At 39.0% G+C, this 27,682-nt stretch overlaps 1 protein-coding gene across 1 annotated transcript in view; it reads right to left on the bottom strand.

Moving 5' to 3' along the window:
• CNTNAP5 (contactin associated protein family member 5) overlaps positions 1 to 27,682 on the bottom strand; it is a 1,040,042-nt gene that overhangs the window by 527,558 nt on the left and 484,802 nt on the right. The window contains exons 5-6 of the mRNA XM_024981085.2: positions 24,126 to 24,329; positions 14,469 to 14,653 (exon numbers count right to left, since the gene is read on the bottom strand). Of these exons, the coding sequence (XP_024836853.1) occupies positions 14,469 to 14,653; positions 24,126 to 24,329 (389 nt within the window). The remainder of the gene's footprint in view (positions 1 to 14,468; positions 14,654 to 24,125; positions 24,330 to 27,682) is intronic.

The following is a 27,682-nucleotide window of genomic DNA, read 5'->3' as shown; positions in this document are numbered from 1 at the left end:
GAATCTGCCTTCAGCATCTCTCTTGGAAAACATTTTAAGTAATAATAATAGTGGTATTTCAATAGGCACATGGAAATGTGCTCTATATCACTAATAATTAGAGAAATGCTAATCAAAACTCCAATGTGGCATCCATTCACATCAGTCAGGATGGCTAACATCAAAATGTCTATAAGTAATAAATGCTAGAGAGGATGTGGAGAAAAGGGAACCCTGCAGCCATTGTGGAGAACAGTATGGAGAGTCCTTAAAAGACTAAAAACAGAGTTTCCATATGACCAAGGTGTCCTACTCTGGGGCATATATTCAGAGAAAACTATAATGCAAAAAGGAACATGCACCCCAACTTTCATAGCGGCACTATTCACAATAGCTAAGACATGGAAGCAACTTTATCAATGGATGAATAAATAAAGATGTGATATATATGTATATATATCCAGTAGAATACTACTGTGCCATAAAAAAGAATGAGGCATTGCCATTTGCAGCCACAATGATGCAACTAAAGATTATCATATTAAGTCAGAAGGAAAAAGACAAATACCATTTGATACCACATATATGTGGAATCTAAAATATGACACAAATGAACCATCTGTGAAACACAAACAGACTCCACGGACACAGAGAACAGACTTGTGGCTGCCAAGGGGGAGGGTCTGGGGGAGGGTTGGAGTGGGAGGTTGGGGTTAGCAGACGCAAACTATCACACAGAGAATGGGTAAAAAACAAGGTCCTATTCTATAGCACAATGAGCTACATTTGGTATCCTATGATAAACCATAATGGAAAAGAATATTTGAAAAGAATATTTAAAAAGAATACATATATATGTCTGTACAGCGGTAATTAACACAGCATTGTAAATCAACTATATTTCAATTAAAAAAAAAAGTCTCATTTACTGACTAGTTTCATATATTGGGCCCTAGGCTTAGAGTTGGACAGCAAGGAGATCCAACCAGTCCATCCTAAAGGAAAATCAGTCCTGAATATCCATTGGAAGAACTGATGCTGAGGCTGAAACTCCAATATTTTGGCCACCTGATGTGAAGAACTAACTCATTGAAAAAGACCCTGATGCTGGGAAAGATTGAAGGCAGGAGGAGAAGGGAATGACAGAGGATGAGATGTTTGGATGGCATCACCAGCTCTATGAACATGAGTTTGAGTAAGCTTCGGGAGTTGGTGATGGACAGGGAGGCCTGGCATGCTGCAGTCCATGGGGTCACAAAGAGTCAGACACAACTGAGCAACTGAAGTAAACTGATGCTTAGCGTTTGCTTTCACTATTTTTTATCCAACTGTTAAGTTAGATATTGCTATTTGCTCCACTTGAAAGCTAAAGAAAATGATGGCATACAGAGGTTTAGCAGCTTGACTGAGGTCTTACAGTCAACCCATCCAGTCCTTCCATCTGGAGTTCATCTCTTCACCATTATATGCATGCCCCCCCCCCCCGCCCCCGCCAGCTACTTCTATTTCTGGTCCATCAGGGAACCCACTCCGTGAATCATCACCGGGACAGGTTGAACGACTGGTTTGGTTGGCCTGAAAGCTTCTCATTTTTTAAACTAAAAGTCCTAGGCTCACTGACACAGTGTGCCCCTATCCTAGGCAGACTGGTGCATACTTGGTGAGCCTTCTGCATTCCCTTCCACGGGGAAGAAAAGAAGGGACAGACAAGTATAGCAGCAGAAATCCCCAATATCTTCTGAAAAGATAATCAGCCCCTCCTATTTTCCCTACCAGAGCCACCCTATGCTCTCCATCTCCTAGCAAGTTTTCACCAGGGGCTAAATTCAGAAAATCTTTCTAAGTATTACTGTGAGTGCTGTTCTTGGTCCCAATCTAGTCCATTGCTAGTCTAGCCTTCCCTTCTATTAATGTCTATTTTTATAGATAGAGTCTGACACAACCTGATTTGCTCAACACATATTTATTTATTTTTGTATGAATAGGTTTACAAAATTTTTACTTTAGGTTATTAGGATATTATAAATTCTCCTGCCATTGCAGGAGAAACAGGAGACTCGGGTTTGGTCCCTGGGTCAGGAAGATCCCCTGGAGAAGGAAATGGCAATGCACTCCAGTATTCTTGCCCGGAAAATTCCATGGACAGAGGAACCTGTTATGCTATAGTTCATGGGGTCACAAAGAGTCGGACATGACTGAGCGATTGAACACTCACATATTTGGATATTGGATTAAATCATGTGTGTCTCGGCATTCACACAGGAACTCATTGGAAATTCTAACTTCACCTGCATTTTATCCCCGCATCTGCTCAGGCAAGAAGGGCACCTGCGGGGAACTGACACCCTAGAGGACCCCCTCTGACCATCATCACATTTTGCCTCATGGGAGCAGTATTTGCAAATCAAGGGGAAATTACTATAGGAAGCTGTCACCACAGTCCTAAACCATTATCTTCCTACCCAGCAACCCAGAGTTTTCCTTCTAAACAGTTCTGAAGCTGCTTGGAGGGCGTGAACTGTTCTCCTCCCTGTCCATCTTCCTAAGGGTAAACCATAGACCCACACATGGGTCTCAGGAATGACCAAGGGACAACTATTTTCACTTTGGACATCCCACATATGTGGGATATGGTTTATTTGTCAAAGAAAAAAGTAGAACAGATTTTGTTCTACAGCTTATTATAACTCCCGAAGCATTTAGAAGTATAGTATATGGGCCCACATTAGGACTCTAGCCTCAGGCCCTAAAGTATTCAAGTGGGGCTTGGCTGACTTTATATTTTATTGAGGGTGACAATCATTTAGCCTAAGTTCAGCCAGCCTCAAAATTTCTTATTAGATCATTAAAACCTACCACCACAACCCTAATAGCAGCTAAAATAACATGATAAGGAGTTTATCGCTTGTTCTTTTAGCTCCTGTTAATAAAAACAATGCTATTTAGGGTATAGTACTGGTATTGAAATATCCCCTTCATCATGTTCAACACAGTTAGTTTACTTTTCAATATACATATCTCACTGTTACAAAACTTGGAGAAGTATGCAACTGCCAAGTTCACAAATCACAAAATCTTAAATTAGAACTGGAAAGAAAAACGACACCAAGGAATGTGTTTTTAAGTCTTGTTTACATACAGAGGCCAAGATAAGGAACAGAGCCTATGCTTGGATGTTAAGGGATTGTCCCTCCTTCAGGGAGAAAGGCTGGTCACCACAATGACTTCTGGTGATCTATGCAGATCTAGATTCAAACCCTGCTTCTGCTTGTTGTCGTTCAGTTGCTAAGCCATGTCCTATTCTTTGCAGGCCCATGGACTGCAGCATGCCAGGCTTCCCTGTCCTTCATTATCTCCTGGAGTTTGCTCAAACTCATGTCCGTTGAGTCAGTGATGCCATCCAACCATCACATCCTCGGTCGCTCCCTTCTCCTCCTGCCCTCAATCTTTCCCAGCATCAAGGTCTTTACTGTTTCTGTTACTGGATGGCTATTGAGAAATAGGAACAGGAGGGTCATTAGTCACTCTTGTCTTTTATGTCTGTGATATAGAACATAATAATCTCCCTCACAAGGCTATTTGAGGGACTGAACAAAATCACAAAATGGCACAAGAAATAGGAGCTTGGTTGTTTTCTTCCCTTGTTTTCCCCTTATTTCTACCTTGCATCTACTTCTTTTCCTTATTTTATTTTCTTCCATTTATTTTTCTGCATGCAAGTTTTCTGCTTTAGTTTTTACTGTGTTTCCAAAAAAAAGGAACTAATAACAATTATACTACCACATGATATGGTCTACCAAATGCTTTTCCTGGTGATCTCTAGTTATTCTGTTTTGTTGGTTTCTTTTACTTTTATCTGGTTTATTATTTTTTTTAATCGGGGTATAATTAATTTGTTATCTTAATTTCTGCTATACAGCAAAGTGATTCAGATATCTATATATCTACATGCATACTATTTCATATTATTTTCCACTCTAGTTTATCATAGGATATTAAATATAACTCCCTGTATAGTAGGAACTTTTGTTTATTCATTCTACATATAATAGTTTGCATCTGCTAATTCCAACCTCTTAATCCTTCTCTACCCTACTCCTTCCCTCCCCACAACATCCACAAGCCTGTTCTCTATAGTTACTGATCACCAAATAAATACTTATTTTAAATCTGGCCAGTCCTTTAATCAAGCCTGAGCCCTAGGAAAGGTCCTCTGGTGTCACTCTAAAGTAAGGGCAGCAAGGGGTGGTCTCTGAGTATGGGAACATTAAGAACTTCTCATGGGAAGAAAATTAAGGTGTTAGTTGATATCTTTATAATTCACAAACATACACTTTTTAAAATTTACTTAACAAATATTTATTGTGTGTTATGTAGCAGACACAAATTTACAGAAACAAAGTAAAAAAGAGACTCTTGATTCTTATGATGAGCTTAAGTACTATGGCTAGTTTGGGTATGAAGAGTTAGAGAGTTAAAAATAAGTCAAATTTATAATATAAAATCAACAAAGACCTACTGTATAGTACAAGTAACTAAATATTTTGTAAGAACCTATAAGGGAAAAAATCTGAAAAAGAATACATATGTACACATATATTATGCATAACTGAGTCACTTTGCTGTAAGCAGTAATTAGCATAACACTGATCATCACCTATATTTCAGTAAAAAATAAATATACAATGTGATGAAAATTAATAAATGAAATAAACTTTTTCAGCTTCAAAAATATATACATATACGTATAGCTGAATCACTTGCTATACACTTGATAGTAATACAACACTGTAAATCAAAAGTAGTTTAAAAAATAAACTTGATAACATAAGCAATAGGTGTTTTTGAAGAAAAACTGTGAATAAGAATAAATTGCTGCTGCTGCTAAGTCGCTTCAGTCGTGTCCAACTCTGTGCGACCCCGTAGACGGCAGCCCACCAGGCTCCCCCATCCCTGGGATTCTCCAGGCAAGAACACTGGAGTGGGTTGCCATTTCCTTCTCCAATGCATGAAAGTGAAAAGTGAAAGTGAGGTCTCTCAGTCGTGTCCGACTCCTAGCGACCCCATGGACTGCAGCCCACCAGGCCCCTCCGTCCATGGGATTTTCCAGGCAAGAGTACTAGAGGATGCAAATTTAGAAGTAAACATGAGGAATACCTTTGAAGTCATGCATTCATTCTATTGCCTCAGTTTCTTCTTAAAATATGTTTTTGCAAGTGGTACAAAATGCAAAAAGTTGCAGAAGAGTACACAGCAAAGAACAAAACATTTTTCTTCGATGATTCCACGTTCTTCTGATCTACTTATCCCTACCCTTACAGATTTCTGTCGATCTATGCACTTTCAAGTCTATATTCTCTGTTCTATTTTTTTAAGCACAGATACTGTTTACACTGCACTGCACACTGATTTTCCTTTTCATTGAACAATCTATAGTGTAGATGGTCCCACATCAGAACTAGAGGGCTGCCTCATTCTTTTTAATCAAAGCATAATACTACCATACAGTTTGTCAAGCACACACACAAAAGAAAGTGAACCTAAGGCAAAGGCCTGGTGGATTCACATATAGATAAAAGGTGCCACTGTGAGATTTGGATGATATGTGACTTACACAGACAGTAAAGGGAAGAGGAGCCAAACAGTGAAGCTCCCAGTCCCACAGACCAAAACAGAGACACTAAACGTGATGGCAGATGACCACAATGTGAGCTGTGGCAGTCTTCATTGCTATAGATCTAACTGTAGGCTTCAGCTTAAAACTAGCAGGGTACTGTGGGGCTTCTGAGAACAGAACTTTTTCTTTGTTTCCCAGTTTCTTGATTACAGGAAATAGGCTTCATTTAGCCTCCATTATGTTCCAAGTTCCAATGGGCAGGTTCAAACAGTTGCTAATCTGCGAAGGGAGAGGATGCAGATATAAGGCAGGAGCAGTCAAGAAACATTAGTGCAGCCTTGAGGTTCCTCCTCAAGTTGGTTGTTCAGTCACTAAGTCATGTCCAACTTTTTGCAGCCTCATGGACTGTAGCATGCCAGGTTCCTCTGTCCTCCACTATCTCCCAGAGTTTGCTCAAATTCACGTCCACTGAGTTGGTTGTTGTTGTTCAGTCTCTCGGTCACGTCTGACTCTTTGAGACCCCACGGACTGCAGCATGCCAGGCTTCCTTCACCATCTCCTGGAGCTTGCTCAAACTCCTGTCCATGACTTGGTGATGCTACTGCCTTCTCCTTTGCCTTTAAGCTTTCCCAGCATCAGAGTCTTTTCCAATGAGTTGGCTCTTCATATTAGGTAGCGAAAGTATTGGAGATTCAGCTTCACATAGTCTTTCCAATGAATATTCAGGGTTGATTTCCTTTAGGATTGACAGGTTTGATCACCTTGCTGTCCAAGAGACTCTCAAGAGTCTTCTCCAGCACCACAATTTGAAAATTATCAATTCTTCAGTGCTCAGCCATCCTCATGGTTTAACTCTCACATCCTTATATGACTGTCCAAGAGACTCTCAAGAGTCTTCTCCAGCACCACAATTTGTTTTTTTTTTTTTTTTTTTTTTTTTTTTTACGGATGGAAGCGGATAGCGTCTCCGACTCTCAGCCTCTTGCTCCGCGTGCGGGCAGGAAAACCAGCACCACAATTTGAAAGTATCAATTCTTCAGTGCTCAGCCATCCTCATGGTCTAACTCTCACATCCTTATATGACTACTAGAAAAACCATAGCTTTGACTATATGGACCTTTGCCAGCAAAGTGATATCTCTGCTTTTTAATAGCTTTGTCATAGCTTTCCTTCCAAGGAGCAAGCCTGTTTTGTCTCCAAGATTTAATTTGGTGTGGATGTACAGAGGCCAGATTCAACATCAAGCTAAGCCATTCTATGTGATGCAAATCTATTCTAAAAGGGCACAGCAGAAAGCCTCAAGCATCCTTAGAACCTAAAGAGTGAGAAGAAATTGCATCAGTATAGACTTTTATGAGGCAGAGAGACAAGTGGGCAATGGCCTTGAAGCCAGTAATTGCAGGCCTCTATCCTCTTGTGTCTCAGGAAGATCCAATTTGTCCTGCCAAGATTCACATCAGCTGTGTTGCAGGGCTTTGGCTGCTTTCCAAGTGGACAGTGTGAGACCACTGGAGCACCCAGGCAGAGCTGTTTCTCTACAGAGCTTACCAGAATTTTTAATTAACACCCTTCTGATGAACTTTGGGGGAATTTTCAGCTTTTTGTTATTCCTGACATATAACCCATTGCATGCATTTGCTTATAATTGTAGGATAAATTCCTAGAAACAGAATTGCTAAATTGAAGGGCACTTAGTTAAATTTCGGAGAAGGCAATGGCACCCGACTCCAGTACTCTTGCCGGGAAAATCCCATGGGTGGAGGAGCCTGGTAGGCTGCAGTCCATGGGGTCACGAAGAGTTGGACACGACTGAGCGACTTCACTTTCATTTTCACTTTCATGCATTGGAGAAGGAAATGGCAACCCACTCCAGTGTTCTTGCCTGAAGAATCCCAGGGACGGGGGAGCCTGTTGGGCTGCCGTCCATGGGGTCGCACAGAGTCGGACACGACTAAAGCGACTTTTAGCAGCAGCAGCAGCAGTTAAATTTTGACAATAAGCCTTTTCTTTGATATTGTATTAATTATATCCCCACAAACAATGGATTAAATCATTCTGGTGCCTTCATTTCTGAGACAACACTTAATGTTTGTGTTCCCTGCAATCTAAGTTTAAAATATCATTGTAGCATGAATTTGCATTCCTTCTTTTTATGAGTAAGACTGAGCATCATTTTATATATTTGAAAGCAGTCTATATTTTTTATATATTCATATTCTTTATTTTTCCAATGAGTCACTACTTTAAAAATTATTTGTGGGGGCTTTTTATTCATTAATTAAATTTTGAAATACTTTTCCAAGTTTTTGGGAGGATGATATCATTATATCATATTTTTTTGTGGAAGTTCATGTGGCTTTTAAAAAAAATTATGTGTAAAATTTTTCATATGTTTTATTTCTAGGTTTTTAAAATTTATGTCATACTTAGAAAGACCTCCCACAATTTCTGACTATAAAAGTACTATCTCATATTTTCTTTCAAACTTCAATAAAACTTATTTTTGAAGACACATATAGATAATGTATTTTTAAGTGCTTAGATGACTTAATGAAGCTTTAACTAAGAATTCTTATTAAAATACATTCTTTTCATTTTTAAAAATTCTTTTTCATCATTTATGTTGTAATAATACATAGTACATATAAAAATATGCTTTTAATAGTTTTGGTACTGTTAAGGTGGCTATGTAGAAAAGGATCACTAAGCACTTTTGATAAGAAAAGACTTCTTAGGTTACAGACTCTCAGAGAAATGGAATCTCACTAAGATCCTAAAAATAAAAATCACTTTTCTTAAACCCTTGTGCTCTAGGCTGAAAGTAAAATTAATTGCTATAGTTTGTCTTAGAAGCATTTGGGAGAAAAATTACATGGGCTAGGTGATGTGAGCTGTGATAACATTCCAGTGAGAAGTAAAGGATCTACATTTTTTCTGCTTATTTTTTTGGGAGAAGGTTTTATGAGCCCCTGTCTATGTGTGCCTTCCAAGTGAGAGGAGAATCTGACAACTGCATACATGTAATAGAGGCAAATTCCCTACTAGATGCTTCACAGAAAGGCAATGTGTCACTTGATTGATATCCTTGACATAATCTAAGATGGAGGAATGAAATCTATCATATTTTCTTCCCAAATATTAACACATCATGATAAAATTTGAAGAGGAACCTAGATTTGTAGACTGTAATTGTCCCTGATATAGAATTTGATAGGGCATAGCTTGGGAGAAGTAGGGCTTACTCTGACAATGGGGCCCTGGAACTCAGTGATCTGAGTTCAATCATTCTTCTACCAGTGTTAGCAAGAATCAAACGTGTACATATGACCTCACAGCAGATATCCTGTTATATAAATAACATCAGTTCAGTTCAGTTCAGTTGCTCAGTCGTGTCCGACTCTGCGACCCCATGAACTGTAGCATGCCAGGCTTCCCTGTCCGTCACCAGCTCCCAGAATTCACTCAAACTCATGTCCATTGAGTCAGTGATGTCATCCAACCACCTCATCCTCTGACGTCCCCTTCTCCTCCTGCCCACAATCCCTCCCATCATCAGGATCTTTTCTAATGAGTCAACTTTTCTCAAGAGGTGGCCAAAGTTTTGGAGTTTCAGCTTTAGCATCAGTGCTTCCAATGAACACCCAGGACTGATCTTCTTTAGCATGGACTGGTTGGACCTCCTTTCAAACCAGAAGGGCTTTCAAGAGTCTTCTCCAACACCACAGTTCAAAAGCATCAATTCTTCAGTGCTCAGCTTTCTTCACAGTCCAACTCTCACATCCATACATAACCACTGGAAAAACCATAGCCTTGACTAGATGAACCTTTGTTGGCAAAATAATGTCTCTGCTTTTGAATATGCTATCTAGATTGGTCATAACTTTCCTTCCAAGGAGTAAGCATCTTTTAATTTCATGGCTGCAATCAACATCTGCAGTTATTTTGGAGCCCCCAAAAATAAAGTCTGACACTGTTTCCACTGTTTCCCCATCTATTTGCCACGAAGTGATGGGACCAGATGCCATGATCTGAGTTTTCTGAATGTTGACTTTTAAGCCAACTTTTTCACTCTCCTCTTTCACTTTCATCAAGAGGCTCTTTAGTTCCTCTTTACTTTCTGCCATAAGGGTGGTGTCATCTGCATATCTGAGGTTACTGATATTTCTCCTGGCAATCTTGATTCCAGCTTGTGCTTCTTCCAGTCCAGCATTTCTCATGATATACTCTGTGTATAGGTTACATAAGCAGGGTGACAATATACAGCCTTGACGTACTCCTTTTCCTATTTGGAACCCAGTCTGTTGTTCCATGTCCAGTTCTAACTGTAGCTTCCTGACCTGCATACAGGTTTCTCAAGAGGCAGGTCAGAGGGTCTGGTATTCCCATCTCTTTCGGGTTTTTCCACAGTTTATTGTGATCCACACTGTCAAAGGCTTTGGCATAGTCAATAAAGCAGAAATAGATGTTTTTCTGGAACTCTCTTGCTTTTTCCATGATCCAGAGGATGTTGGCATTTTGATCTCTGGTTCCTCTGCCTTTTCTAAAATCAGCTTGAATATCTGGAAGTTCACAGTTCATGTACTGCTGAAGCCTGGATTGGAGAATTTTGAGCATTACTTTGCTAGTGTGTGAGATGAGTGCAATTGTGCGGTAGTTTGAGCATTCTTTGGCATTACCTTTCTTTGGGATTGGAATGAAAACTGACCTTTTCCAGTCCTGTGGCCACTGCTGAGTTTTCCAAATTTGCTGGCATTATTGAGTCAGCACTTTCACAGCATCGTCTTTCAGGATTTGAAATAGTTCAACTGGAATTCCATCACCTCCACTAGCTTTGTTCATAGTGATGCTTTCTAAGGCCCATTTGACTTCAGATTCCAGGATGACTGGCTCTAGGTGAGTGATCACACCATCGTGATTATCTGAGTTATGAACCTCTTTTTTGTACAGTTCTCCTGTGTATTCTTGCCATCTCTTCTTAATAGCTCCTGCATCTGTTAGGCCCATACCATTTCTGTCCTTTATCGAGCCCATCTTTGCATGAAATATTCCTTTGGTATCTCTAATTTTCTTGAAGAGGTCTCTAGTCTTTCCTTAGGTTCTGATTAATAGACAACATTGTTATAAAATATACCATAGATTCTCTGTCATTAAAATGTCTACAAATGACAAATACTGGAGAGGATATGAAGAAAAGAGAACCCTCCTGTGCTGTTGTGGGAACATAAATTGGTGTAGCCACTATGAAAAACAGTATGGAGGTTCCTTAAAAAGTTAAAAATATAGCTACCATATGATCCATCTATCCCACTCCTAGGAATCAGTTCAATTCAGTCATTCAGTTGTGTCTGACTCTTTGCAACCCCACAGACTGCAGCATACCAGTCCTCCTTGTCCATCACTAACTCCCAGAGTTTACTCGAACTCATGTCCTGACAGTGATGCCATCCAACCATCCCATCCTCTGTCGTTCCCTTCTCCTCCTGCCTTCAATCTTTCCCAGCATCAGGGTCTTTTCCAATGAGTCAGGTCTTCCCATCAGGTGGCCAAAATATTGAAGTTTCAGCTTCAGCATCAGTCCTTCCAATGAATATTCAGGACTGATTTCCTTTAGGACGGGCTGGTTTGTTTTCCTTGTAGTACAAGGGACTCTCAAGAGTCTTCCCCAACACCACAGTTCAAAAGCATAAATCTTCTGGAAAAACCATAGCTTTGGCTAGACAGACCTTTGTTGGCAAAGTAATGTCTCTGCTTTTTAATATGCTGTCTAGGTTGGTCATAAGATTTCTTCCAAGGAGCAAGCATTGTTTAATTTCATGACTTCAGTCAGCATCTGCAGTGATTTTCGAGCCCCCCAAAATAAAGTCTGTCACTGTTTCCATTGTTTCTCCATCTATTTCCCATAAAGTCATGGGACCATATATCATGATCTTAGTTTCCTAGGAGTATATCTGGAGAAAATCATAGTTCAAAAGATACCTTCACCCCAGTGTTCACTGCAGCACTATTCACAATAGCCAAGACATGAAAGCAACCTAAATGTTCATTTTGTGATACATATATGCAATGAATATTACTCAGCCAAAAAAAAGAATGAAATAATACCATTTGCAGCAACATGGATGAACGTAGGGATTATCATACTAACTGAGGTATGTTAGAAAGGCCAAGACAAGTACCTTATGATATCACTTACATGTGGGATCTAAACTATGATGCAATAGAACTTATTTACAAAACAGAAACAGACTCACAGACATAGAAAACAAGCTTATGGTTACCAATAGGGAAAGGAGGAAAAGGGATAAATTAGGAATTTGGGATTAATATATACACCAATAAATATAAAATAAATAAATAACAAAGACCTACTGTACAGCACCTGGAACTATATTAAATATCCTGTAATAAACCATAATGGAAAAGGATATGAAAATGAATATATTATAACTGAATCACATTGCTGTATACCAGAAAGTAACACAAAGTTGTAAATCACCTATTACTTCAATTTGAAAAATAGATCTTAGATTCAGACACCCTATTTAACAATAATGATGCTCATATTGCTTCTGGGCAACTGAAGTTAAGAATTTTCACTTTTCAGGTTTTTTCCAACTACTTAGTGGTGAAGTGGTGATTATGACACAGGCTCCTTTCTCCCCACACAGGCTTGAAGGTGAATCTTCAAGGCTGGAGAGCTCCAGTTGTTTGAGAGACTTCCCCAACACCTAACTCTCTTGAGCCAGTGCAGCCAGTCTAATGTCATCATTATGGCCAGTCTGTCTTCTTTTATATTCATATGAGCAAACTGGCTGCATCCTTGGAAGGGGTTTGGCTTATCTGAAGCAGAGGTTGCCTCATAGAAATAGTTCAAGGTGCATTTTTTACCTAGCAAATATTTTTACAAGGTACCAAAAAATTCAAGAATTTCTAGAAGAAATCTGTTTCAATTTCATAAATTAAACAACATCATTGGATTTCTCTTATAAATGCTGACATTCACTTTAATGCTACTATGCTGTAATTTCATACAGATTCTCTATACTGGAGATCACGGATAAGTAGAGATTAACCTGAAAATAAATGTTAAATCAGGCAACTGAGTGGATTTTAGAATCACCTCTCAGGCCATTAGAAGTCAAGTATTTGGGGAATTACTAAAACTTGATTTTGTGTTTTTTCGTTGTCCTCAAGTTCAAAAAAGATCTCTTTAAGATAATTTCAACATTTTGTGTATTTTTTGTGTTTTCAATCACTTAAATGATGTTGTCAAAGGAGGATAATTGATAGTCATAGATTTCTAGTTATTAGCAACTTAAAAAACAAAAACAAAAACTACCTACCTGATATATTGCATCCTGAGTTAAAGAGTGACAAATTTTTTTGAAGTTAATGAATAGCATAACTTATCAACAGTATGCTAAACAAGGTTAAGATCAAAAGAGGAAATCTTTCTTATAATTCATACTAGTGATGGGAAAAAAAAAAATGTCAGATCCTAAGTTTTCAGTTATTTAACTCCACCTCCACTGTTCTAGTATATATCCACTGTTGATTGACATTGTCTCCTAACAGGGTTTCCAACCATCTGTCCAGCAACCATCCACCTACAGACAGATCTAGGCTATGGAGTAACTTCAGAGCTACCTTCAGAGCAATGGCTCTAAAATAGTTGTTCTCAAACATTAGGGTGCATCAGAGTCTCCTAGAGGATTTTTAAAAACTGAATGATTGAGGCCTTCTTTCCTGAGTTTCTGATTCTGTGGGTTTGGATGAGACTAGGGCACTTTCATTTCTAACAAATTTCTAGGGGATATTAATTGGACTGGCCCCCGAAACAAACATTCAGAATGATTCCTCTAAAACATAAGTCTGGCCATGTCCCTACTCTGCAAAAGGTCATTCTCTTCTGCCTCAAGTGATGTGTTGATAAATGTGCAAAATCTGGCTGTTCAGGGTGTAATACATACACATAGATACACACAGACACATCTCTGTACATGCATGTGTGTGTGGGAAGCACGAATGCATTCAGATATTATGTTATTTTACTGATATAAGTGGTGTGCAGTTTACAAATAATAATAAAATATACAATAAATTATATTATAAATTCCATAAACCAACTGATTTTTGTAGACTGCTTTTGTTGATTTTTCACTGAACTATTTTATCCATAATTACATACAGTCTCTGTCACATATTTGTCTTTTTCCCTTAATTTTTTAAACAACACTTGACAGGCTGAAGGCAACAGGCGTCAAGCCAAACTTGCCCTGAAGGATGTAGTTTTTCCAATCTCTGGTCTAGAGAATCAACAAAGAAATACATCAACCCCTGATTTATAGGACTTGCCAATATCTATGGTATAAATATTCCCACCATGATGAATTTCAAAGTATCAAAGCGATGTCACTCAACTTGGAGTTGGGAAGAGAGGCACTGTAGCAATCAAATAGACTGTATCTCTACCACACAGATACAACAGAAGTAAATAACCTCAAATACATATCGATAGATGGAAATAGATAGATATATTAAAGTAATTAGGAATAAATGAATTTAGTACCTTTTAAAAATACTTTGATGGATTATAAGTTTATGTAACTGAACCTTTCATAATGACTGCATGATAGCTTGTAAGTTTCTGAGTCACCACCATATTTGCCAAAACATTTTCTCCAGGCTCACAGCTCAGACTCTCTCCCTGGGCTCCTTCATGGTCAGCTACCTGGACTTAGATGGAGGTGAGGAGATGCTCAAACATGAGATTTGTCAAGGTCCCACATCATCTCACTTGCTCATTCGCTTACTGATTTTCTTACTGGTCCTGAGCAAGGAGTGCGAGGGTTTGTAGGGACAGAAAACTCACCTCATAGTCAATGTCCAAGGCATCCGCCTCGCCCTTGGTGCGGAAGTGCTGTGTGTGCCTGTCCACAGTGAAATTCACATGTTTGCCAACTCGCTCCAGGAGGACGGAGTGCCAGTGTTGGTCGTCCAGTAGGCTCCCCAGGGTGGCCGAGGGGGGGCTGCTGCTGAGACGAGGTTTGCTGTCATCTGTAAAGGGAACAGGAAGAAAAGATGGCATCTGTACCCCCAGGGCAGCCTGCAGGGCTATAAATAGAATATTCTGCAAGCAAGGCCAACTCTCTCTATCCAAAGTAAAAGATGATTCTCTCTCTACAGACCCAGAACTGTCCTGGGCTTGGGATGGAATACCAACTTTTTCCCACAGATTCCAGGACCAAGTTCTCCATCAACTGACATCTACACTCCCTTTTAGACATGAAAGAACATGTTTCTAGGTCTGGTGCAATTACATAATAAGAGAAATCAGATCTTGATAGCTGTATGAACAATATTGAAAATAGAAATCACATTTAGAAACAATGCATATTCTTTGCACTTGACTGGCTCTTGAAAGGAGAAAGTGAATCTTGAGTTGTACTTTAGCAGAAGAGTGAATGCTGGATAAGTAGAGGGAAGACAGTGGGGCCACTGAGTCAGGTAAATATGTAGGCAAAGGCAAGGAGAGGAAATGATCATTTTAGCTGCAATTTTCAATACCTACTCTATCGAGGGCATTTAAGTACAGATTGCATAATCTCCAAGTTCGATGCTCTAAGGCAAAATGATTATCTGCATTTATCAAATTATGAAGCTGAGGTCTGGTGAGGTTAAGCATTCCTAGGCAGAGATGTATCTAGGGCTCAAATTCAGATCCAGTCAGATTTTTGACTCTGATCCTGTCATGGGTCATTCAGCCCAAGCTGAGTTTGGAACACACCTCTTGGGAGGATGTGAGAGGTATGTTTTTCAATCAAGTGCCTCTGGTTCCCCTTCTCTTCATCTCTCCTCCAGTTTTACGTTGTTCCTGCCTGTATCCTTCTGTCAAAAAGATTAGAGCTTTACCTTTTTTTTTTTTTTCTTTCTTACAGAATGGCTCAAACTTAGCAAAATGAACAGTTCAATGCAACTAATTTTACTTATATGTAAATCTTCCAATTTTTCAGTATTTTATGTATTCAGTACCCTTAGTAACTGAAAGCTAAATGTCTCTCTTGTCTCTCCCAAAATGTGTAGAACAGCTGCAGCAGCCTGCTCCACAGCGTGGCAATCAGGGGGCAGAAGCTGCCATTTCCCCTGTGGGTTGCTCACACCCACCTCCATTATGGTCCCAAGTCACTGCTTCCCGCACAAAATAACACTCTGTTGCTTTCTATGGGGGTGGGGGGACGGTATCCAACTGATTGTAATTGAAAAATAAGAGCTGATGAGTTCATAGCTGACTTTAATTGATTTTTTCAATGACATATTGATTTGTTCCACATCTTTTGAGTTCTTACAATGTGTCAAATTATGCAGATACATTATTCGATCTTTTACTTTTTCTTCCTTCTCCCTTCATCCCTTCCTTCCTCCCTCCCTCTCTTCCTTTCTTCCTTCGTTTCCTTTTTCTATCCATCCACCCATAAAATGGCATTGATAGCTATCTGTCTTGTTTACAGTGACAAATGCTGTACACAGGAGATAAAGAGTTAAAAGGCACACTTCTGAAGGTTTTAATGTGGAGATACAATAAGTGAATTGATAAGAAGCATGCTGCTTGTATTAACAGCAGTTAAGACAAGGAACCAAGAAAATGCAGGGTAGGAAGCTGTGGATGTTACATTATAGAGAGGGGCCAGGCCTGAAATTTGGCCAGAACAAGGAGCATTGTTACCTAATCAGGAAAAGCACCTGCCAAAGGTGGGGGTTCAGGAGAACCCCATAGAGGGATTCCATGCAGCAGAGTGCTATGACCATGTGGGGTTGGCTGATACCACCTTGGATCAGTTGCTAGTGTGAGCTGATTTACAGCTTGTGTTTTACCTTTAAGAAATGCAAGCCACTGGAGAATTAATAAGTCAGGGATTACTGGCTCAGACTAATATTTTAAGGTTATTTTGGCAGCTGTATGGGAATTTGATTAGAAGGCAAGGCTGGCAGGAAAACTGGCAGTCGTGTGGATGGAGGATGAGGGGCATAGGCAAAGCGAGCACAAGAAGGCGGGTTTCCAGGTGGTGAGAGGCTGTTGACATGTGGCAGCCTAGAATGTCATTTGGATACTAGAGTGGACATAATAAAAGAAAGACTTATTGAGAAATGACTTTTAGGAAGTTTGCTCCAGCAAGTGTATGAAAAGCACTACCAGTCAAAACAAAAAATACTTGTGTCTGCCTCTCTCCCCCTCCCTCTTCTACACGCACACACACACACACACACACACAGAATCAACTTTTATTTATAAAATAAAACATGCCTAAGGACTAATGACTGGTTGAAGGAGACTTACTGTGTCTTATAAACTATTAGTTCTAAGTTAATATACCCAAATAAATTTAATATTAGAGCCTTCACTTTAAATTTGATATGCCTTCCCTTTTCCTTAAAAAGTTAAAAAGGCATTTAAGAATTTACTAATATGTAAAAAACATTAAACATTTGAAACTGTAAAACCAATGAAAGTCACAAAAAGAAAAAGTAAAGGAATCATATCTTTTCCTCCTACTTATTTGTTATTGTGTGTTGTCTGGGTGGGTTTTAGTGATATTTTGATTTTTTTAATAGAGAAAAACATGGATTAAAATTAAATACTTTGATATTTTCTACACTTTTATTCCTGCTTCAAAAGATGAGTTTAATTATGAAAAGGTCAAACTGACTGTAATTTTAGTTTTTATTCTTTTTCTTTTCTTTATATATTTTAGAGTATAAATATTTTTGATATTAAGAAACAAAACTAAACTTCATTAAAAGCATAATCCTCGACCTGCATGGATAACTATGACTGATGTGTGAATTATTGAATATCTCCTGCATTACAAGTATATTTTTAATTTAAAAAATGGCCGACATGAACATATTTTACTCTCTCCATGAATCATTTTATGTTAATGCACAGAAATCTTTGTTTTGTTTTTAATCATTGTCATACCCAACTATTTTGCAACCCGCTGGGCTATAGGTGCACCGGGTTCCTCTGTCCCTAGGATTTCCCAGGCAAGAATACATGTATTGAAACAAATTGAGTGGAAATCAGTCCACTTTAACAGTTGGATAAACAGGAAATTCTGCTATTCATCAAGTAAGATGTTTCAAAATATGTTTATATAAGGTGTAACTATGAAGAAAAAAGTTAGTCCTAGAAAAATTTCCATTTTACCTAGAAGTGTTCATTATTAGAAATTACGAAAAAACTTCATTCTCAAGAGATTATCAAACTCTTCATTCTGTAATATATACTTCAAGTCATATCTAAGTGGCAATTATGGTTCAACTACAACTTTTAAATAGTTTCCAGTTTATTAAGGCAAGATAAAAACACCTATGGGTAATTGTGGAGGACACAAAGAAAATAAAAATCCACAGATGGTGTCTTTTAGGCCAGAAACACATTAGAGAAAAAAAAAAATGAATTACTTATTAAATTAAAACTTGTTTTCCTGTAGTTTGAGATAGTTAAAATGAAACTATGTAAATATTACTCAAAACCCTAAGGCATATGAAAAATTTTACAGGAAGTTTAAAATATCTGCAAAACATTTCTAACTTGCTCGTCTCCTCATCCTCCCCTACCCCACCCCAACATACTATGGATAAGCATATCAAATTCTTCACCCTTGGGACTAGCTTTTTTCTGGATCCTTAGCGTGTATATTGTGTTTTCACTTCAAAATCTCCTTTGATTAAATCACCTTGCTTGGTCTTAACAGTTTAAATATGGATGGCACTTTACCTTTCACAATCTGTAGACTTCATATAGCTTGAGGAAATGAGAACATCAACTTTCTCTCTAAATATTGTATTTCAACAAAAAGTCACTCTTGGAAAGATTTGTTGTTGATGAGCTAGAGGGTCATTTGCATGGAGGTCCCCAGTGCCTTCATCCACTTGATCTTTAGGATTAATTTTCTCACATTTAGTAACTGTTCAGGCTATCAATGTTGGTACTCACTTGTAATTTTAAGCTTCTTTTCTGTTAAAGTGAGGTGAGCATTTTACATAGGTTGTTTTTGTTATTCCTGAACACAGCCTTACAAAAAGCTTCACCTCAATGAAGCCACAGGATATACCCAAGTTCACAAAGAATTAAGGTTATACCCTGAGCTATGACTCCAAAGCTAAATACTCTTACTACTTACTCCTATTGGAAAAATTGATACCTTCATTCCTTATGTTCTGGCCATCTGCCTCCCACCATACACACATGTGAGTTTATTTAGCTTACTAAGAATATCAGGAAAGGGATTTGATGGATCAGCAAGCAGAGAGTTGTGGAAAAGGAAAAGGCGGCAACCCAAAGAGGGAGGGACATGATGTAAACGGTGAAGGCAAATTTCACCTCTCTAGTTTATCCAGGATTATATAGACCCCTGTTTAGCAAAATTCATGGCTGATGAATCTTCTCAAGTACTCAAACGAAGTCTTCTAAGAAAATAAAAACTAATAGGAAGCCATGTGATTACCGTGGACTTGACCCTCAAATCAGAGAAAATCCTTATGTATCACTAAAGAAATGTAATTCATGTCCTTAGTTCTTAAAAAATTTTTCTAAATTTTATTCAATAAAACATTCTCTAGATTTAGGGGTCATTGTTCAACCTGAATCCTAAGTTGCATCTATCTTTTGTGACTTCATTATCTCAAAAAATATGGTTTTGATGATACATAGCTATCTATTTCTGGTTAATATTACAAAGTTAGAAAGTCAATCACAATAATTGTTTTACCAGGCTGGGACCTCCTTGAAAATCAGAACTGGTGACCCCCAGTGCATAGCTAAGTGCTTAGCTTAATGTACTTGCTCAATGAATTCCTATACATTAATGACACAGTTTATATAAAATGGGGTGCCAATTACCACACTGACACTTTGTCTGAAATTCCTGTCTTTCTTTCCTCTTCATAATAAAATCTCCAGGTATTTGAGTTGGATCCAAGAAGACTTTCTGGACTCCTCTATCCCACCCTGGTCTCTCCATTCTAAAAATTTTAACACATAACAGCAACTTCTTAATATTCAATACCTACTTGTTCAATGAGTTTATAACATTTTAATGATTAATGTCAGGACCTTGTGTTTGAGTTGGTGAGGGTTCTAATCTTGGGTCGATGGCTTTGCAACTACATCATCTCTGTGACCCAGGGTAACCAACTGGATATCTCTGACGATCAAAATGCTTGAATTTGAAAAAGCTAAAGTAAACATTCACTAGACTCCCTAGAGTAGGTGCAGAGTATTCAGTGATATCCAAGATATCTCTGTGAGTTGGTTATGTAGTCAGATGCTTTGCCTTTGAACCTATGCTTGGCTCCCACAAGGACAGTGTGCTCCACACATGTTTCTGCTATTTCAAGGTTCTCACTTTCCTATGACTGCCTTATTGCACAATCTGCCTCAGTTCAAAAGCACTGGACTTGTAAGGATGAATGACCTGCATGTGCGATTGATGTTTTGTTTAGTTCTTACCACAATTCCCCAGTCATGTAATGCCTCTGCTCTTTGATTTTACCACCCGCATGTATGAGTTTGTGCTGTTGTAATTCTACAGAGGGCAAACTGCCACAGGTGATCTGAATGAGATGTGCAAAGAGTGGAAAGAGGAATCTCTATTAACTTCCTATGGATTAAGAGAAGAAATTTCTTTCTCATTAGTAGCTCTAGAAAAACCATCATTGTACCCTAAGAGAACAGTCAAAGGGGAAGGCCTAGTTTGACTGCAGCATTGAAATGATCTTTTCAAGTCAACTGCCACAGAGGTAACTAAGTAATATGAATCAGAATATCAGCAAAGAGCATCACTTGTGAGGAACCACAGCACACCATGCATCTCCAAAGGCCCGCCTCTGTAGCTGTCCATGGTACTGAATCACTCCACTCAGCCTAAAACACTGAATTGTAAAGTCACAAATTAGAAAAGGAAAACACATTGGAGAACTGTCCCTACAGGGAACACTACTGGAGTATCCACATCAGCTGGGAAGAGAGAAGCTTCCTCCTTCACTGGCCCAAACACCATTTTTAGCCCATTAATTTAAATTCTTAGATTCTTCCTCTCTCTCTTCATTTTTCTCTCTTTCTTGATTCATTTCTTTTAAAAAAGAAAACAAGAAAAAAAAAAAAAAAGACCTTGATCATGGATAATATAAACTCTTTCCACTTTGAAGGTTGTGTGGAAACTTGGAAAGAACATAAATTTTATATAATATGTAAAATTTTATATAAATAGCTAAGGAAAAACACTTGGAAAATACACCAAAATTAATAGAAGGATGGCTGGGTTGTAGAACTTTGAGTGCCTTTTTTCATCTTATTTATAATTTTTTTCTTTGAGTTTTCTAAAACTGACATATATTTTATAATCTGAAAATAAGTTTTAGATCATCAGATCAGATCAGATTGGTCGCTCAGTCGTGTCCGACTCTTTGCGACCCCATGAATCGCAGCACGCCAGGCCTCCTTGTCCATCACTAAAAATAAGTTTAAAAGGCAGTAAATATGACTAGATTTTAACTGTGACTACACTGATTACTAGCTGCATCATTTGAGCAGCTGACATATATTCCTCCAGTTTAATATTCCATATAGGTAAATTGGAGCTAATGGCTATGTACATAATGGGCTGCTTTGAGGATTGGATAGGATACTGCACATTGTGGAGATCACAGGAGGAAGAGTAGGCCAGGCTTGGGGATGAGCAAGCCAAATGAGAAAAATGTATATTTGTGTCAGGCTCTGATAGGTGAGATGAAAACCTCTTTTTCCAGTAATTCAATTGGCCTGGAGTACCTACTTCAGGTAGGTGTTCTCCTAGTTTCCAGAACTACAGCCATGAACACAATGTTATCTTGCCCTTGTGTAACCTATGTTACAGATTTTCTCTTATGGGCAAATCAAAGCTGTTACCATTCCCCCTTTCCCCTTAACTCAGTGCTTCCAAAGATTTGCTGGCTATGACAGAGAGTATGTTACATATCAGTATGTTGTGCTGAGCTAACATACTAATACATGTCAGTGTCTCTCCAGAGAAGGAACATAAAAAACTGTACTATTTAATAAGTATGCCGGGTAACTGTTTAAAGGAGGTAAGTACAGGAAATATTCAATCATGGTAAACTCATGGAAATAGTAGATCCAAAAGCCGAAGAAAAATTCCAAACTTCGTAGAATACAGACTAAACATATTTTTACTACTAAATAATTCACTAAATGAGATTTCCCATTATCACCAACAGAGTTAGAAATATGGGTTAAATGGAAATCTGGAAAGAGAATTGTTCTGTCTTTTTTATATCACAGCAGGAGAGGGTCTTCTTCATCTTAATAGACCCATTTCTTTCCAGGAAGACCAGCAAACTACAGGATGTGGGACATTCAGATATCGTTAGTTGAATAATGAGTTATATGAGGAGTTTCACTGTGTTTATTTACTGACATAGAAAATTCTCAGGTGGCATTAGTGGTTAAGAATCCACCTGCCAATGCAGGAGATGTAAGAGATGAAAGCTCTATCCCTAAGTCTAGAAGAGCCCCTAAAGTAGGAAGTGGCACCCCACTCCAGTATTCTTGCCTGGGAAATCTCATGGGCAGAGAAGACCAGCAGGCTATAGCCCGTGGGGCCACAAAGAGTCATACATGACTGAGCACGGCAGATTGGATCACAGAAAATTCATTTTGAATATTTTTAGTTTTCATGTTCATGCCCTGCTAGATAGTTATTAATAATATCCCAGGTTAGAAATAAGTAAATTGAGGCTTGGAAGTTATGAACTTTCCCCCAAAGTAAATAGCTGGCACCTGTCTGCAAGTAAAATCTGTCACATGAGCACATCTTTTCCTTTCCATCCTGCTTTACTGTGACTGAAACTGCTGTACATCATTGGGTTATGCTTGCTGGGGCAGAGTTTCAGAGGGGTAATGGCAATAACTTTATCCACAACCCACAATGCTCTGTGAATGACTTGTCACTGGGTGTTAGGGAGGAAGTTACTCCATCCATTCTCGTTTCATGAAAATTGAACACCAGTTAACAGACTGATATGTTTCTGCTGAATATGCCCATCTTTCATAGACTTCACTGATAAATTTCTCTAGGTATGTGGACAAAACTGATTAGGTTACTAGCAAATCCTCTTTAGCTCTTCTCTGGGTGAGACTCTAAAGATGCCTTTGCTGTGTATTTAGTTTAGTGCATTAGATATCAATTTAATGAGCTAAACTTGGGATCCAGAGGCTGTCCTTGCTAGCACTGCCAATGTCCAACATAGAGGCTAAGGAGATGCTCAGAAATGCCTCAAAATAAGTATCTCCATTGCTTGGCTTTGGGGATGAGTTCACAATAATCTTCATTCTTATGCTAATTAGTAAAAGAACTTATTTCTAAATAATTATTATTAAAGGACAAAAAATTATCTGTGATATTTCTAGGCTTTCATGCAACATAAGCCTACAAACTGAATTCTGCTATGACTTTCTTTCTTTACTATTTGATCAGAAATACTCACCAGTAGGTGATAATTATCTTCCACAAGTATACTCTCCACCCCTTCCCCTAACACTAATAAATACCCAAAGGGAGGCAGAAACTCATTCTTACAGAATGCGGTCTCTTCCTTTTTTATCACCCTAACACTTTTTTCCTAGTTCCTTTTCTCCAGTAGAGCTTCTTGGTTTGCCTTTGCAAATTTGGGAGTTCTACTCCCTGCCTTCTGTACTTGGCTCATGCTTGCTTACAAAGTACCTTTCACATAAAGGAGGCTGACCATCTCTTAGTTGATTACCAAGAAATGCAGACCTGCCAGTAGTGAGGCAGGAACGACGGATGCCAACCCACAGCAGGAGGCCTGAGTCCTAAACAGATAGAAAGTAGGAGGGCATTCTGTACTAAATTGACTAGCATTTGGCAAATATAGGGCTCACCCTAGCACAGCCGAGGCATTTGATATAAACAAAAAACAAAACAGAGTTTCCTTTAATAAGACATGAGAATGCCCAGAAACTTAGATGCCATGCACATGACCCCTTGTTCCCTCACAAAACAAACAAAAAGTAAAATGTATCTTCTCCATATTCCCCCAGGAACTTAACTTTCATAAGTGTAACAAGTATAATAGATGGTGAGCAAGCCTTATTATATTGTAATATGTGTGCTTGTATGTGTGTTCAAACTTCCTCTAGCTAAAGCTTGTTACTTAAAAAAAAAAAAAAAAAAAGTGAAATACATCGAAAAAAAAAGAAAGGAAGGAAGGAAGAAAAACTAACCTGTATCTCTTCCCTACCTACTAAAATTCCCTTGTTTAAAGAATGCTATTTATGGCTTAAACATTTAAAAATGTGGATTTTTCTTCTCCAATTTGGATAAGGAAAATATGTCACTTTGGACTGTGACACAGCAACTTCTAACTGACACACTAGGAGGATAACCTGCTAGAAAAGGAGTTCCCCGTAGCCCTACATGGCCAGGGACAGGGCAAAGCTTGACCCTACCCAAGTTGAGGTGCAGGGCGAGCCTTCCTCTCTGGAGCTCCAGGGTGATGTGGTCTCCCCGTTGTCCTTCTCCATGGAAGAGGACCCCATCTCCTTGCATGCTCTTGAACTTCAGGGAAATCACATCTTTAAGAGTACTCATCAGCTTCTGATTGAACCTGTAGAGTAGGGAGCTTCGACCATCGAAGTCAGCAACGTCCGATTCTAGGCACAAAAAGAGAGAGGAAGGAAAATCAGTGCACATCCTCAAAATGTTCTCCCTCTTTCCTGTCTTAGCTGTTGTTCAATTAGTTGAAATATTCCTGACATCTATAGGGTACTGACTCAAGGGGAAACATATAGCCCAGACCCAGTGTAATTAGACTCAGAGGAAATATTCATTTAGAAGCAACCATCACATACTCAGAGTGAACTGATCATCTGTCTAGAAGTTAAACCTCTCATTAGTGATAGTCAGCTTTTGCTTGAGGGGACAAGATGAGAATACCACAAGTACCTTTGTCAGGCTATATTGTGTTAGATGCCTGGTTGTAATAGTCTCTCATCATTTATCCTCCTTATTAACTTGCTTCTGATAGTTAGAGTCATTTTCTCCCAACATCTCCAGTTCAAGGTCAGAGATGAAAAATATAGTTCATTATTTCAACCCTGATGGAAAAATGCAGTTTTCCTAGATGTGTGTTAAGAAAGAATCTGAGGTTTTACTTTAGGTTCCTTTAAGTTTCCTTTAGGTTTATGGTTTGAAGTAGTTATGTATGGATGTGAGAGTTGGACTGTAAAGAAAGCTGAGCATTGAAGAATTCATGCTTTTGAACTGTGGTGTTGGAGAAGACTCTTGAAAGTCCCTTGGACTGCAAGGAGATCCAACCAGTCCATCCTAAGGGAAATCAGTCCTGAATATTCATTGGAAGGACTGATGCTGTAGCTGAAACTCTAATACTTTGGCCACCTGATGTGGCCAAAGAAGAACTAATTCATTGGAAAAGACCCTTATGCTGGGAAAGACTGAGGCAGGAGGATAAGGAGACTACAGAGGATGAAATGGAGGTGCATCACCGACTTGATGGACATGAGTCTGAGCAAGCTCCAGGGAGTTGGTGATGGACAGGGAAGCCTGGTGTGCTGCAGTCCATGGAGTTCCAAAGAGTTGTACACAATTGAGTGACTGAACTGAACTGAACTTAGGGTAACTGGAAAATAATATTCAGTAAAAGTAGATTTACTATTTGAACAGAGAGGGCAAATATCTTGCATCCTTATCATGCCTGCCTTATCTTATGCTGATGATATGTATCATTTTCGTTTTCATATAAAAATGAATATTCATTATTGTGAAAGCAAAAAAGGAAGTCCTGGTAATTATGATTTAGATAAGCTTATGTAGCAGATATGAATAACCATATCTGAAAATTATATGTCAAAAAACTAATAGAAATTTTCTTTTCCTTTTTTTATTGATGCATAATTGATCTACAACATTATATTAGCTTCAAGTGTACAACACAATGATTGCTGCTGTTGCTACTGCTGCTGCTGCTGCTGCTGCTAAGTCGCTTCAGTCGTGTCTGACTCTGTGTGACCCCAGAGACGGCAGCCCACCAGGCTCCCCCATCCCTGGGATTCTCCAGACAAGAACACTGCAGTGGGTTGCCATTTCCTTCTCCAATGCATGAAAGTGAAAAGTGAAAGTGAAGTCGCTCAGTCGTGTCCAACTGTTACCGACCCCATGGACTGCAGCCTACCAGGCTCCTCCACCCATGGGATTTTCCAGGCAAGAGGACTGGAGTGGGGCGCCACACAATGATTAGATATTTATATATATTGCAAAGTCAGCAGCACAAAAAGTGTATTTAACTTTTGTATTTTACATAGTTACAGAATTTTTTTTCTTGTGATGAGAACTTTTAAGAACTACTATCTAAGCAGCTTTCAAATATGAGGAGTCTTACCTCACCAAAGAATATAGAAAGATGGCAAATAAGCATCTGAAAAGATGCTCCACATCACACGTCACCTGAGAAACGCAAATTAAAATAATGCGGCACTGTTAAATGTATGCCCATTAGAATGGCCTAACCCTGAAACACCGACACCACCAAATGCTGAGGTAGGAAGATGTGGAGCAATAGGGAGTCTCATTCACTGAGAGATGGGACACGGAACAGTACAGCCACCATGGAAGACAGTTTGGTCGTTTCTTACAAAGCTAAATGTACTCTACTTATACCATCTAGCACTCTAACTCTGTTGTATTTACTCAAAAGAGTTGAAAACTTGAGTCCACACAAACACCTGCACACAGATGTTTACAGCAGCTTCATTATAATTGCCAAATCTTATAAACAACCAAAATACACTTCACCAGGTGAATGGATAACTAAACTGTGGTGCATTGAGATAACAGAATATTGCACAGCACTAAAAGGAAATGAACTGTCAAGCCGTGAAAAGAAAGAAACAAACAAAAACCTTAAATACATATTACTTAATGGAAAAATGTCAATCTGAAAATGCTACTCTATGAGTCCAGAAGCATTACATTCTAGGAAAAGCAAAACTATGGGACAGGAAAAAGATCAGTAGAGGCCAGGGGTTGATCAGAGGGAAAGAGGAATTGGCAGAGCGCAGAGGATTTCTAGGACAGTGAAAATACAGATACTGAAATGATAAGATGCATGTTATTATATGTTACTCTAAACTTACAGAATGTACAACACCAACAGTGAACTGTTGTAGAAGTCGGACCATCAAGAAACCAAGCACCACACTCGGGGAATTGGAGAATTCAGGTTTATTGTCCAAAAACCAAGCACCGCGCTCAGAAATTTGGAGAAACCAGGTTCATTACTCCAGTGCGCCCAGAGGAGTTAACTCTTCCAGCTCTGCGCCCAGAACAAAGGAGTTACAGAATTTTTATAGACAGTGCATGACCCCAGACTTTAGTGGACAGTGCTGTTAATAGGCAAGTTCAAATTAAGGGTCTCATGCACACAGAAACAGCAGTTAGGACACAGCAGGGGGATGCCTGACCTTTACACAAACATGGTTAAGCAGGATTACAGGGGTTGAGTAATTGACAAGGGTGAATGATGTAAGTTTCAGCTCAGTAGCCCCAGGACCCATCTTCTGCCCTTGTGGCTGGCCCGTAGTATTGGATATGCATTCAGAAGGCCACTGTCATCTTTCCAGTCTCCAATCTGTAGAGACCTGAGCTTTTTGGTGGGACCTCTGTCTTTATAAACTGGGACTCCCAGCAATTCACCCTGGACTAGGGGAAGGAGGAAAAGGGAGGGATGGATAGTCTCCAATACCATGCCCCCCACCAGTTGGCTGGTAAAATCAAATATGCGTTAGTCCCACAAATCCAATATAATCCTTCAGGAGCAGGCCAATGTCCTTCAGTAGACAAGTCATCCCATCAGGTCTTTAAATCAGGGAACCTTGCTAGAGGGTGAGGATTAGGCTCTGTATAGTTTGGGCTTTCCCATGTGACTTTGCAAGGAGCTAGCTGAGTTACAGGGCACCCCACTCCAGTAATCTTGCCTGGAAAATACCAT

The sequence above is a fragment of the Bos taurus genome, chromosome 2, assembly GCF_002263795.3.
Source record: "Bos taurus isolate L1 Dominette 01449 registration number 42190680 breed Hereford chromosome 2, ARS-UCD2.0, whole genome shotgun sequence".
NCBI classification, from domain to species: Eukaryota; Metazoa; Chordata; class Mammalia; order Artiodactyla; family Bovidae; genus Bos; species Bos taurus.
This window is presented reverse-complemented; position numbering and strand designations above follow the sequence as displayed.